Source organism: Eleutherodactylus coqui, chromosome 1 (assembly GCF_035609145.1).
Source record: "Eleutherodactylus coqui strain aEleCoq1 chromosome 1, aEleCoq1.hap1, whole genome shotgun sequence".
NCBI classification, from domain to species: Eukaryota; Metazoa; Chordata; class Amphibia; order Anura; family Eleutherodactylidae; genus Eleutherodactylus; species Eleutherodactylus coqui.
This window is the reverse complement of record NC_089837.1, coordinates 156,877,476-156,893,152: the sequence shown is the minus strand read 5'-3', so window position 1 is coordinate 156,893,152 and position 15,677 is coordinate 156,877,476. Positions and strand designations below refer to the sequence as shown.

Sequence of the window (15,677 nt, the reverse complement as noted above, 5' to 3'; positions counted from 1 at the left end):
AAGCCCCAGTTCCAGCAGCAGAAAATCAGCCCCAAAGCATAATGCTGCCTCCACCATCCTCACTGTGGGTATGGTGTTCTTTTGGTGATAAGCCATGTTGGTTTTGCTCCAAACACAACTTTTGGAATTATGGTCAGAAAGTTCCCCCTCGGTCTCATCAGACCATAACATGTTCTCACATGTACTTTTGGAAGACTTGATGTAGGTTTTGGCAAAACATAGCCGGGCGTGGATGTGTTTGTTCGAAAAGGCTCCCATCTTCCCCCCTACCCCACAGCCCAGACATATGAAGAATACAGAAGCTGGTTATCACATGCACTACACAACCAGCACTTGCCAGAAACTCCTGCAGTTCCTGTAATGTTGCTTTAGGCCTATTGACAGCCTCCTGGACAAATTTTCCTCTGGTAGTTTCATTAATTTTTAGGGGATATCCACTTTTGGTAATGTCACTGTTGTGCCAAATTTAATCTACTTCTTGATGACCGTCTTCACTGTGTTCAATGGTATAATGTCTTGGAAATTTTTTTGTCCCTTCTCTTGACTGATACCTTCCAACAATCAGATCCCTTTGATGCGCTGTAAGCGCTTTATGGCTTTTGCTGAAAAATGCAACTAAGAAAATGTCAGGAAAATCCTCCTAGAAGAGCCGAACCTTAAATGGAGTAAATCATAATCCCTGTAACTAATGGCAGTGGAGTACTGACTACTATTTATCATGAGCTTGAATGTGATTGGCTAATCACACACAACCACATCCCCAATATAAGGGGTTGTGCACATTTATGCAACCACATTATTTTAGTGTTCTTTTTTCACCCTAAAGGATTTCAGTTTGCTTTTAATGGAATTGTACAGATCACATTGAAAGGTGGAAATAAATCTGAAATGATCCATCCTGGTCGGATCTTTTAACATGACAATATATAGGTATAGTGTAATAGTCATGGGTTAGTTCTTTTGTTTAAGTGAGGCATTACATTGATCAATACACTTGAGAAACTATTAGTTCTCAGTTCAGTTTATTATATAGTTGAAAAGCTAAAACTATTGCATCCTGCTTCTTGTGCATGGGACGGTGTATATGTGTATCTAATAGGCTGCAGTGGTTTCCTAACTCTCTATCATAGAGCTTTCATAGTGACACTGTTTATTTTGTACTAAATTGCCACCAGTTGTGTGTGTAGTTAGCCTCCACGTCCCTTTTGTCTGTCTCTTTTGTAAAAGAGATTTGAAGGAATTTTAACTACCTGGTAAGGTGGGGGAGGCTGATCTAGGACCAAGGTGGAACTTTTGACAGATTGGACAGGTATAAGGAAAAGGCTCCGCCCCTCTGCTCCAGAATCCAGGTGTATATATATAAACAGACTTGTAAATAAATGATGTGACAGACAGTGGGAGAGAAACTTCATTATTCTTGGTGTCTTCTTGCAAGAACTATACCTGCTTTGGGCCATTCGGGGGGTGTACAAAAGATCCTGGAGCCTGAAGAAAGGACAGCATCTCTGATTAACCTTACAGCAAAGATGTTGTACCTGGAAAATAATGCCCAGGCTCAGTATAGCGAGGTAAGGTATCATAACTGCAAGATTTATAGAATTCATGGAAATATTCCAAACTATAAATAATATTTGCATATATATATATATATATATATATATATATATATATATATATATATATATATACAGCTTGGAAAAACTTTGGAGTTACCGGTAGCTGGAGTTTGTACACTTGATGGATAATAAGATTTCATCATGCATATGTACACTCACACATTGTATGCATACATATATACTGCATATATATATATATATATATATATATATATATATATACACACACACATATATATATATATATATATATATATATATATATATATACATACATACATACAATGTATATTTACACATACAGGCTCTGTGATCTGGGTGTATGTGGGTATATAATTTGGAAAATTTGGAATGAAGTGCTATGCTACATTTTGCACATGCATTTCATTCTAATTTTTAAATTGCGCTGCTAAGCAAATTGCATGTTTTGGCCATTGTTAATGAGAATATACAGCCATTTATACATTTGTATTCCGCATACAATATGAATATTCCATGCTTAGCTTTATCCAGGAACATCTTAGAAGCCTGATATGACATTCCAGACTATAACAGTTAAATTGCAGCTGCTGCTACTTATTTGAATGGCCAGAATTACATGATATTGTGCAACAAGAAAAAATGTCAATTGTTGAGGCGGAGGACTAGGCAGTACACTTGGAATGATTAGCTAGTTATTGTTAGAGGATAAAAAGTGACCCTTTCTACGGTTTAAGTACATATGGTTTGATTACAAGTTTTCTAAAGGCTTTTTTGAGTAGTATTTTATGGCTTTTGGACATTTTCCAAAAATTTCTATGTGAATTGTGAGCGTTGATAGTGTTTGTTCTGTAAAGCAGGTGGAAAGAGAGAAGTTGTTGTTCATGGTGATCCAAGGGCTCAGGCTGCTCTATGAAGGATTGCATTAGTGTCTAATGAGGTGTTGCATGTAGTAAGATTACTTACCTAAGGTTTAATTGAAAGGTTAAAAAAAACAACAATCAAGAACTCTCCTTTTTGAAATTTTGGAAGATTGGTCAACCGTTTATGACAGACGTCTTTAATGTCTGGTACATTTGCAGTGTGGGAATGTGTTTATGGTGTACAGACAATCTCCATTTAGGGTAAGACAATCTGTTCAGGTCAGAAGTTGTCAGGAGAGCAAGAGCTAAAGCAAATATGCGGCATTTTTGAAGAACCTTGACCTAACTATGGTAATCATTATTATTACTGCTTAGCTACCCAAAATAACAGTAATGCACCAGCTTGAGTTTTAGAAGTCATGCCTTTTTCTTTCTTGCTCTAGAAGTAAGATAAGTATATTGTATTCTGATATTGACTAAAGGTCTCCTTCAGATTAGTGTTGTCATAATGTCCTAAATGAGAGCATACCGTGCTGCCCTATCCAGTAAAGAGGTACATTTTAATAATATTCCTTATTTATACAGAGCCAACTTTATCTGCAGCACTTTTCATTACTTTTTGTTGCTACTTTAAAGTAAATGGAAGAAAGATAAAAGAGAATCTTTATCCTGAGTTTTCAATGTCATTCCACAATATACGTAAACATACATTGTTTGAAGGGAGCTGGTTTTGCTACACATTTAATGAAAAAAATCTTATGAAAGTAATCAAAGTTATTTTTTTTACAATATATACATAACCCTACTTTCCTATCTACAACATCAGTTTAGTATTCGACATTGTAAAAACTGCTAGTATTAATTCCGTCTCTTAAGATTTCACTAGTTCAGAGCAATTCAGTTTTTGAATATAGGAAGGACAGGTATTATAGTCTAACTTAACGTATTTATGAACTGCTGAGATTAAACACACTATTGCAGCACTCTAAGTGATAATGGATCCGTTTTAAAGGATGAGAGGAAACCTGGGTTAAGACTTGGGGATTAAGGTAGTAATACAGTGCAGAGGGGCTGGGAGGATAGGAATTTCAGCTTGTCAAGATTTCCTCCATCCCATCTTGTTTCAGTCTCATCCCACTAGACATAAGGAATTCAGATATCAGAATTCAAACATACCCTTATACACTTTGAGGCGACACCATATGGGTACTTATGTTACCAGTATGTCATTATTCAAAATAGCCATCTAAAATAAAAGCCACAAACAAAACTTTTGTGCATGCTTCTATAATGAAATGACTTTGAAATACCAGCATCATATAGATGAACTTATTGCAATTTCTTGAAAACTAATACCATTTAAAGCACAACAACTTTTAACAATATTTCACTGTGCAGATCTATATACATTTAAATGACTTTACAAATACTTTGCTGTCCAATTTTTGGCCAATTCTGAATTAATTCACATATTCCTGTATACATCTGTTTTCAAAATTCTCCTGGTTGCCCTCGGAAACAGTGGTTTAGCTCTACTCCACAGACTGTCATAATGACTGGATGTGATCTTATGAGAACAAAGGATTTAGAGACGTTTTTGTGCATTCCCATGATAAGATGATGATGCTAAATATTTGGCATTTACTAAGAGTCAAAACAGAGTATGGGAATCCAGAACAGCAAAAACGGGTTATCCCACAAAACATATTTATTACCTATCTACAGGATGGTTGATAAATGATTGATCACTGGTGTCCCACTAGTGGGACCACAGAGATCATGAGAATAGTGACCCTAAATTCCTTGGGTGAATGGATTAATTACGATAACACCTGCATTGACATCTATGTCTCCGATAGACATAGCTGGACGTTGGGCTCAGCTGTCTCTATAGACCATAAATGAAGCAATTGTCACACTGTGGTCCTTTCACCTGGTGCACTTGAAGTGCACCATTCTCCTGTTCCATGGGGATCCCAGCAGTCAGACCTCCAACAATCAATCATGTATCATCTATCCCGTGGATAGGGGATAAATAATTTTCCTTGGACAATCCCTTTAATGGTCATGTGGGATCCCACAATGCAGTGCACAACAATCTGAGCTTTAGATATAAGCAAAGAAGAAAAAATAATGTGATACAAAATCAGTACAAAATTAAAAAAAGCTCTAGATATCAACTATAGAATGATCTAAATTCTTAGGGTACTTTTACATGGGCCAATTATCAGCCAATAAATCACTCAACCGAGCAATTTTCAGCAATAGTCGTCCCAAGTAAAAGTGGGACCTAAAAGGCACTGGGCGAAAATTTCTCATTATTCGCTAGTCACTTTGTTTCAGCTCACTGAAACAAAGTGACTAATGAGCGACTTCTCACTCAGTGTAGACAGGCAGTCATTCATTCATCTATGAACAACTGCCTGTTCACTATGAATAGAGGCAGCCGCTTTGGAAAAATGTCTGTCATGCTCCGCCTCAATTGACTGAACAACTATAGCCCATGTGTCAAAATTTTCTTGCTGATCATAAGGAGCTAAAGTTATTGCTAGTTATCTTTACTTCCTAATAAAGTGGCAGCGCACATTTAAAATTGAGGTTGTAAAACGCTCAAAAAGTTGGTTTACTAATGTAATTCACATTGCCTCACTTTCAGCCTTTATTGATGTTAGGACCATTCCTGATCACTCTATTACCATCTCATCCTGTCAATTGTTCAAGTACTGCTGCTTCATGATGGTATTGATCATCTGGCCAAGCTGGCTTTAATGTCTGTTAGAGCAGATTATGGTGGGGCTTCCGCCTGTGGGTGGGTGTCCTTGGCTGAATTGAGCTACTTCCTTGTAATTATCTGGATAGTTACGGGAAACTCTTGTGAAACGTGGATGCAGGTGGGAGGACACCTAGAAACCTTTTATCTCCATTGCCTTCTTTCTCATGCAGTCTATTTGCTCATGATGTCTCACTGCAATATAATAATCATCCCAGATGTTAGCACATTTGTAGTCTTAATCAACGTGTGATTTTATTATTTATACTCCATATAGGGCCACATAATACAAGCTAATTCATTAGAGACATCAATAATGCTTGGAGTGGTTAGTGGCAAAAGAAGACCTGGTGCCAAAGAACATGCTGGCTTGATATTATCAAACCCGACACCAGCATGCAGATAATTGAACTGAAAGAAGTATAAAACACAACCATGTGGAGAGGGCTGATCCATAAAGTGTCCAAGAGTTAGCCCCAACTAAATGGATAAAGATAGATAGGGTCATTCTAAAGTACAAAGTCCTTTTTATTAAAATACAAGGGAGAGCATCCAGTCTCAAAAATGTTACTAGATTACAATGATATGAGTAAAAATTAACTATTTACGCATTACATTTATTCTGATTGTTTACCAATGCATTTAGGTACAAGATTGATTAGCAAGACAATCAGTAGTAATGATGTGACCAGTAATATGCTCTGTGGACTTAAGGAGCAATGCCTAACCCTTCTTTAAAGACGAATTCTTGTTTCATGGTTCTTGAAACTGAAACTTTCATTTGTGCCCTGCAGGAACACTGATTTGACTTGGAATGCACAAGAGACAATCTAGGCTTTGCCCTGTAAATACCTGCCCTCAGGGCAGCCAAGGGGCAGTAATGTATCCATAATATAAGGCACACCATTGCAAATGTTTTTTCTAGAGTTATATAGGAGACATTCTAATCACTAATTTGTCTATTTTAGATTAGAATGGGAAAAAAATGATATTAAATCCAGTATGCAGGACACCTATCTCCAGTACTCTGATCAGTATTGTCCAATTGATGCATATTAATCATACCATCAGTTCACCGAGGACTATGTTTAATGCACTTGGTGCATGAGTCCCCTATTTGAACACCTTATATTGAGTTAGCTGCAGTCTCCATTGATTCTTGAAAAACAAGGTTCCTCGATATCCTTTTACCTGCTCTTACTAGTCAGCATATATCCAGTTACAATCCTGTGTTTGTGCTACCGGTGAAAAATCATCTATACAAAATAGCTCAACGGTAAATCGATAGGCATCACAGCATGTAGTCTGTTCCGTTGGTATGGGTTATACTTTGCAGATTTTTTATGATTACAACTGATCTCCACAAGGTCATCCCACCAGCAGGTTAAGGGCTAGTGAGACCCAGACATTTGTTTATTCTGTCATGAGATCTTTGCTCTTGAATTTGTTCAGGTTTTCACCTGGTTTAGACTTTGGGTTTTACACTTCCTGCCCCCGATACTTCTGTCTGTCTTGTTGACGTTTCCTTTGTTATGTGAGCAATATGAGAGCATCTGATGCTGGCCTCCACTCTCTGGGCATCACACTTGTCTGGGATATAGGCATTTCACCTAGCAGGCTACAAACTCTCTGAAACTCAATCTCTAGAATTCCTTTGCAGTGCTGGCTTTTATGTCTGAGAATTTCTTCACATGTTTTCCTTTTGCTGTGATGCAGTGATGAAAGTCTAGAAAAGTACTGTATTCTTGTCTCATTGATATAGTGGAGCTGCCTCTGAGAATGTATCATCCAGGGGCAAAGGGGTTTGGGGGCCCAGGCTGTTAAGTCTGATCGGACCCCCTCATTTTTTTTAAGTAGGCAGAAATGGTATCAAATAAAATAAAACATCCTGTACTCAACTGTTTTGCTCCCTACCAGTCTAGTCTGTGTCACTTAGTATTGGGTATCACAGTCAAATGGTGGGTGGGCAGGTTCTTTGCATAAAGGGCCTTTGCACTTTGTGTTCACCCCTGATATCAATTGTTGTCAAATGTCTGTATTTCTAGTTTTCCTTAACCTCGTTCCGCCACAGTCTTTTTGCTTTTTCCTCTCTGGCTACCAAGAGCCATAACTTTTTAGTTGTTGTTTTTAATGGCACCAGTTACTTTACCATATAAATATATTGAGAAACTTCTAAAAAATTATTTGTGCTGTGGAATTAAAAAAATAAACCATTCCACTATTGTTTTTTTTGGATTTTGTTTTTACGGCATTCCCTGGGCTGTACAAATGACATGTTAGCTTTATTCTCAGGGTCAGTACAACTGCAGTAACATCAAATTGATAAAAGTTTTGCTGTATTTTACTACATTAAAAAAGTTTTATTATATAATACATAGGAAAATAATTTTTTAGGTAATATTTGTTTTATTTTCTTAATATTTTTATACATTTTTTTCAAACTTTTTTCATGGTATTTTAGTCCCACTAGAGAATTTTAACATGTGATCATTGGTTTAATATACTGGAATACTTTTGTATTGCAGTGTATTGTGCCTATACCATCATCCTGTTAAGCCCTTCACTAGGCTCCTGGCTGCCATGACATCCACTTGACATCTTGCAATGTATCGCAGACTTAGGACGATTGAGTGACAAGAGGGAGTTCCATCCAAATGTCATGGTCACTGTGGACTGCGGTATCTGATTAGTTACACAGCCAGGATTGGAGTTACTTCTGATCTCTGCCATTGCAGCCGGATGCCAGCGGTATAGTACAACCAGAGCCTGCAGCGTTTAGAGCAGGCTCAGCCCCAACCGATATTATGACGTATATGTACAATAAATGTCAAGGAGTTAAAGGTTTTTCTAAATCTTATAAAGTGATGTCATCTCATTAAGATATGCCATAATTGTACACAATGTTAGATTGTTTTTTGTAAGCATAGCAATGCTTTTTGTCAAAAAAATTCTAAAACTCAATAAAAATGGATAAAAAAAATATGCCATCATTTTATGATTTGAGGACATGACCTCTGAGACCATCACCGATCTTGAGAATGAAGGAGATACAATGCTGATTTAGCACAGTATCGCCATCTGAATTTCCTTCCACAGTGGCGCTGTATCCTTCATTCTAAGGATTTATAAGGATGACAATGGTGAGACCACCACGGTTTTTAAAGTGCTAGCATTTGCTAGTGATATCATTTTATAATATAGGAAAAACCCTTTAAAATAAAGACAAAGAAACTCCTTATAAGAATAGACAAATTAGCCATTTCAGTCTTACGCCAATTTCACATGAGCATATTATGGCACATTTATATGTTCATGATATGGATGAGTGTCCCATCCTGAGCCAAACTCAGACCATTATAACAATCTATGAGCTCTGAGTTCAGGTCAGGAGACCTACAATCGGGCAAGGACACTTGTCCGTATTCAGGATGCATAAATGTGCCCCTAATACATTTGTCTGAAACTGGCCTTATACTCTATGATCTACAAAGTCTTTGTATTTCATACTGAAGATTAGTTAGGCAGTTGGAGTTTAGCACCACAACATTTTATAAAGTTTGACTCATCTCTTTCAGGTTCTTATTCACACTTTCCATTAAGCAACATGTTCCTCTTAGTCACCTTCTTAGAGGCAAACTGCTTAGCCAAGAGCAAAACAGTGTTATGAAGTACATTTCTGATGATCCTGTGTGCAAAGAAGTGGAACGTTATTAAAATAAAAACTGCTTTCTTCCGAAAATAGGAATATATCAGTCCATAGTTTGTATCTAATACTGCAGCTCAGCTCCAATGAAGGGAATCAGGCTGAGCAGCAATACCACACACAACCTGTGCACAGGTCTAGCACTGTTTTTAGTAGAGATCTGTCATGTATTTTTCATTCTGTACCACCCCTTATGATTTTATATGATTGTTAAATATTGAATGGTTTGAAGACAAGTACCCCAATCTGCGGACTAAGTTGACGCTATACAAATAAAGATTATTATTACCCCCTACTCACATAAATTTCCCCCATGGCTATGATCATACACTGGGCTGTACATTAAAACCACATGGACAGTGTCAGTATCCCCTAAAAACATGTTGTGTACCCCCTGGAGTACATATGATTCAGAGCTGAGGTTCCAGTCTATTTTGCTTGCTTTGAAGATAGTGTAATATAATCTGTATATATTGTGAAAACATACGTTTTCTAGCTTTCCTTTCTTCCAACATACCACAATAGCAGAAATTTATTAATCCTGTCTAATATTTAGACAGTGCATACTTAGACCATATAGTCTAAAAAGGCACCAAATTCATCACAGCGACCCATGCTAGATAATAAATTTTGTGCATCTTTAGACACTTTGATCTAACTTTATACCATGTATCGGATTGCTTATTTTATGTCTAAATTCTGGAAAAATGTTGGTGCACATTTTCACATTTAAGCTATCGCCCATTGCAGATAAGCCACACCCTTTCCTAATAAGCCATGCCCCTTGTTGAGCACTGTGGAGTTATTCTTTTTGGCACATTTGCTGTAATAAGTCTTGAACCTTTGGCCCTCTCTTTAATAGACACAGACCAATAGAGAGGTTGTTACTGAAGACTCTATATAATTATGCTAATTTCTAAGCAACCACTTCTCTCTACAGTCGAAATCGATGCTTTCTAGTTCTCCTCTTTTTGGCCATCAATTTACTTGTTCCTTCTTCATTCTTCCAAGATGGTCGTGGTGATTCTTAGTCTACCTACCAGAGGCACACTGAGTACTGGTGGTAAATCAGTAGTCTAAGAAATTACCTGCTGCTCTGATTGGCCACCACTGCTCATGTGAGCTCCTCTGGGCAATCAAAAAGCAGCATGCAGTGTCTGAATAGTGATGTACAATAAGCATCAAGTGGTGACAGGGGCACTGTGGTCACTTTTTTAACACCATAGAGGGGCCCTAAGTAGAAACAGATTGGCGACTGAACTAGGAGAAATGACTGCAGCAGTTACTATAACCAGCCCTCTCCAGTCCCTGGACAAATTGTGTCCCCAGAAGGTCACCTTAATGTACATTATTAGGAGATTACAAACTTTACATAGGAGGAAAAAGACAAATTAATCATGTTCAGTATGCTATTTTAATGAATCAAGTTTTGTTAGCTTATCTTCTACCTGCATCTATTGGGATTTACTGTAACCTGAGTTACAATATCTGCTTAAGGTCATGGCTCACATACATGAACATATATACATACAGTATATATGTTAGTGGTTGAATGTGTAGGTTGTTTTATCAGTTTGGACACGCTTCAGTTTTCCATTTAATCTCCTTTTTTGAGATCAGTCATACACTTGGGAGTGTCCCAATGTGCACTTTTGAAAAGCTGATCTTTAAATCTGCCTTTCAGTTGTTTCTTTTGAAAGTCCTATATTAATTATGGCTTACTTGTTTGTATTTAATATTTAAGCAGTTAGACAGGTTCTTATAAAGCATATTATCCTCAAATGGCAAGTTACCAACCACTGGTACTTTTGGTGTTTAGCTACGCTTACATTTCTATTGATATAATACATACATGTTGTATAAATCTGAATTTCATTGCTTGGATTTCTGTATATGCAATGTGAACTAGTCAAACCTCTTGGACCATGCAGCTACTGTATATACAAAAGTTCCACTTAGTTCCTAGATGTGTCTGTTGTATGTTTTGTAAAGCCTTTCCGCACCATATTTATCCCTATACAATTCAAGTCATATGTTTTTCTTCCCTTTTGAGCAAGTTACATTATCCTGTACAGTAAAAATGACTTCCTGATGTCAAATCTATTGGAGGCCGATAGAACACACTTTTAACATACATTAGACCCATAAAATGTATCAGTATAGCTCTTTTTGCTATAAAGATGTATTCTTCTGACATAGCTAATTAACATGGTGTGAAAGGGTTATAACCAGGGGCGTAACTATAGAGGATGCAGGGGATGCGGTTGCACCCGGGCCCAGGAGCCTTGAGGGGCCCATAAGGCCTCTCTTCTCCATATAGGAAGCCCAGTACTATGAATAAAGCATTATAGTTGGGGGCCCCATTCCAGGTTTTGCATTGGGGTCCAGAAGCTTCAAGTTACGCCTCTGGTTATAACTTTATCTAAAATTGTATTTCTGAAGTCTACAGACAACAATACCAATGAACTATATCTAAAATCAGCCTATTTACTAGTATTAAATTTGACAACCTAACAAATAAAGTCATTTGACCCACAAAATGACTCCTTCCACTTAAGAAGACAGCAATTAATGAAATATCATAATATAGTAGTCTATAATAAAATTTTCCATATATCTTGCTCAGGTGATAATAACAGCTACATGAACAATAGGAAAATGGTTGTATCCCTGTTCGGCCTTTGGATCGATACATCAGTTTTTATTCTTTTTGGTTAATTACTCTACATTACTTTGTGTGTTAAACATTTTATTTTTGCAAATTGTATACTTTAAACGCTGGATTTCATATTCAAGTTGTTCATGAAACTCATCTGTTTTCTTTTAGCCGCAGTATACAAACTTGGGCCTGCTGAACAGTATGGAACAGCAGATGCAGAATGGTTCTTCTTCTACCAGTCCTTATGCCAATGAGCATGCACAGAACAGTGTGACCACACCATCGCCATATGCTCAGCCAAGCTCAACCTTCGATGCCTTGTCTCCTTCTCCAGCCATTCCATCAAATACTGATTACCCAGGACCTCACAGCTTTGATGTCTCATTTCAGCAGTCTAGCACAGCCAAATCTGCTACATGGACAGTAAGTAAAATATGGTAGACTTGTACAATTAGACAACCTGTTATGCAGTGATCATGCAGAATTCCCACTAGCTCAAAATTTTATCCAAGGAAATTCCAATGTATTGGTAATAATGACGCAGATCCAGGACTTGCCACGTTGGGACATAACATTGTACTTAGCTCTATCGAGAGGATCATCTATTATGGCTGTTTTTAATAAGATTTGCTCCTCCTTTTTTCATTAAAAATGTTTCCTGTTTTGCTGGGATTTATATGTTTTTTCCCTTATAGGATGGATTTGTTTAACAGCGAGGCTAGAAGCAATGGCCTTGATAGTAGAGAACCCCCATAATAACACCTTGATGTCACCTTATGTCTGGGGTGTTGCTGTGTTATTACTGCAAACTGAGGAAGAACGATAATTGTGCTACTCACATGACAAGAAGTGAACATTACGTTTCTTTGACAAGTTCACTGTGTCATTACTCCAGTGAAATTAAGAACATGTAATTAGCGCCGCATTATTTATTCTACTCTTTGTACGGTGAGACACTGTCAGTATCCAGATTCCCATGTGCAACACTCACCTTGTCTACTCCCATCTGCTTCAGAAAGGCTTGACATTGGACAGTATGCTACACCTAAGAATTCTCTTCAGTATACAAATTATGCTGCCTATTGCAAGAAAGCAAAACAGCTTCTGCCTATTATTTGTTTGCAAACATGTCTTACAATCAGATATGACCTGTAGAACCTGTTTCATGTGACACATATGTCACAACTATCAAGGTACTGGTTGCATTGCCATTAGCATTCTTATTACAATCATGGAGCACTATGACACTCTTACAGCTACTATTCAATATCCTAACTGGACTGTCATTGTGGCCCTACCCAGTGGTCTAGAGACATAGAAGATTTAGGCAGATGAAAACCATACTGTCCATCTAGCCTGCCCTTGTACAGTATAATTTGGATATATTGTATGTTTATCACAGGTAAACTTACATACTCTCACTTTTGATTTTCTAACCACATTCAGTTGACGCTTGATCGAAGCATCTACTATTCTTTTAGTAGAATAATATTTCCTGATGTTGCTTCTGATTTTTCCTCCCAACTAATCTCAGATTGTGCCCCTTGTTCTAGTGTTTAGCTTCCTAATAAGAACACTTCAATCCTGAACCCTATTTATACCTTTAACATATGTAAAGGTTTTGACTATGCCCCCTCTCTTGTCTCCCCAGGCTATATAAATGAAGTTCTTTAAGTCTTTCCCTAGAAGTTTTGTTCTTGAGACCTTCCCCCATTTTTATAGCCCTTCTTTGGACATCTATTTTATCAATGTCTTTCTGTAGATGAGGTCTCCAGAACTGAACACAGCATTCTAGATGTAGTCTCACTGGGGCTCTATACAGCGGGATCACAATCTCCATCTTTCTTCTGGTCATAACTCTAACTATGCGGCCAAACATCCTACTTGCTTTTCCTTCAGCCTGATTGCACTGTTGACTGTTAGGTCTGTGGAATAAAAGTTAAAAAAACTTAAATATTGAACTCGCCTTTGTTTCCATGAGGAGCAGGCTGGCAGTCACTGGTGAGTGACTTGATCTGCTATGCTCAAGCACTTGATTCACATAGACTATGGTAATGTTTACAGTTATCAACACAGTTTTAGATTACCACTTCCCTACATATTGTCACTAAAGAGCAGTGGTAGCAGCTAACAAACACCCAAGTAATCCAAGGGAAAAAGGATGTCAAAGTGGAACTTACCTATTAAACCCTGACATTGTATCAGAACTTACCTATTAAACCCTGACATTGTATCAGAACTTACCTATTAAACCCTGACATTGTATCAGAACAGACAGTCGCTTACATTCAGTTTCTATGAAGAGTTGCATACAATTTTACTTAGTACACATTCATATATTTACATGTTGCTCCTCACACTTGATCTATGTTCTTCTAATGTGAGTTGTGTATACTATGAATTAGAGTGTACTATACTAAAATAATGGGTTTAGCTGACCATAAGACATTAGTTAGTTCTTCATCTGACAATATAATTTATATCGGGTCATGCCTTGGGTCATATCAAGGAAGACATACATCAGATATGTGGTGCCACCCGTATTTAGCCCCTGCCCATCACTTTCCTCCATAGTATTAACATGTTTATTTGACTAAACTGAGTTGTCATTTTTATGGGGGAGTCGTTTTCGGTGTTTGTGGGCTGGAAGTTCTTTGGCCATGATTTTCCGTCTATGGTAATATCTGTTTTCTTTCTGACATGAGTTCAGAAATTAGGTATCAATATAAGATGATCAGGGTGTGAGGGTCTGATTGTGCTGTTTTTATCATAGATTGTTTTCAGTAGGAAATATTGTTTGTCAAAATTATAGATTGTGTATAAGCACAGACAAGTTGTTCATTTTGGCCACTCATGGCCCAGGAGAAAACCTGATATTTACATATACAATGTGCAACCCATTCTGAAGTTCTAACAAGACCACATTATCTGTTTCATAAATTCATTCCTTCTAATATGTGTTTAATCTGTTTCATATACATATATTTTTAATGCCCAATTTACAAGCAATCCACATCTTAAAGGGGTTTTCCTTCTGCTAGCTGTTTTACTGCAGGAAGCAGACAGCTCCATACATTGTACAGTGGCCCAGGTTGGTATTGCAGGCTGAGTCCCATTCACTTCAGTAGGACTCATTTGCAGTACCAAACCAGGCCATGTAAAGAGCTGTCTGCTTCCTGCAGCAAAACAGCTAGTAGTCCTATAACCCCTTTAAAGTTAAATTTCCTTTCCAAGGAGTTGAGAGCTCTTGTGAGCTATTTTGCATTATAACTACTAGATAAAGTAAATCTGACTACTTAGCATAAGGGCACTTCTATCTTTCTAGGTTTTAGCAGTGCCCTATGTACTCTAATCATACTCAGTACAAAGACAAAAATAGGCAATCCTTTTATTCATTCCACAAAAACATTAAAGTTCACTTGAAACAGGTCAAAAGTCAAAGAAAATTGAATACACCCAAGTCTTTTAAGACCCACAGTTCTCTTATGAGCTTCATGTCCCTTTGGTCTCTAGCTGCTTCTGACATGCTTCAATGAATGCAAAGTTGTACCTTCATTTTAGAGTCTTAATATCTGTTCAAATACGAAGAGTCGAATTTCTACAGACAGCTATACACATGTGATGGCCTACTCATCTACCAGACTTGTGGAGCAGAAGAGTCGATCATTATATTTAATTACCATATTCTAAATGAAAACCCCACCCTGTTTTACTACAGAAGATGCGACTGGGAGCCTGGATTAAAACTGTGTTCAGCATATAAAAATGAAATCACCGTGTGAAGGTGAACAATAAGCACGTTCCAAAGCCTATGGCAATATTCCCTGAGACTTGAGTTTATGAGCCAAGGACAGACTACAGACATATATAAAATCTTTCCCAATTTTCCTAAACGTGGCACATTATTAGGTTACTGATTTCGACAGGAGTTGGGATAGAGTCTGTCTCCTACTCTTGCTTCATAATTATTGTTAGGCAGTTGTCTAGAAAAGGCATTCTCCATATATTTGCTTTTAGTCTTGTGTTTTTATTAGGAAAAGCATGTTATGGTTTTTTATCAGCTTTCTTTCATGTCAGTCCTACAAAC

General features: G+C 37.4%; 1 protein-coding gene across 3 annotated transcripts in view; it reads left to right on the top strand.

Moving 5' to 3' along the window:
- The first annotated feature begins 1,392 nt into the window (after nt 1–1,392).
- The window catches only part of LOC136627183 (tumor protein 63), a 63,443-nt gene continuing 49,158 nt past the window's right edge, over nt 1,393–15,677 (top strand). For all 3 annotated transcript variants that reach the window (XM_066602124.1, XM_066602120.1, XM_066602129.1), the window contains exons 1-2: nt 1,393–1,568; nt 11,759–12,013. In XM_066602124.1, the coding sequence (XP_066458221.1) occupies nt 1,527–1,568; nt 11,759–12,013 (297 nt within the window). In that variant the 5' untranslated portion in view covers nt 1,393–1,526. The remainder of the gene's footprint in view (nt 1,569–11,758; nt 12,014–15,677) is intronic.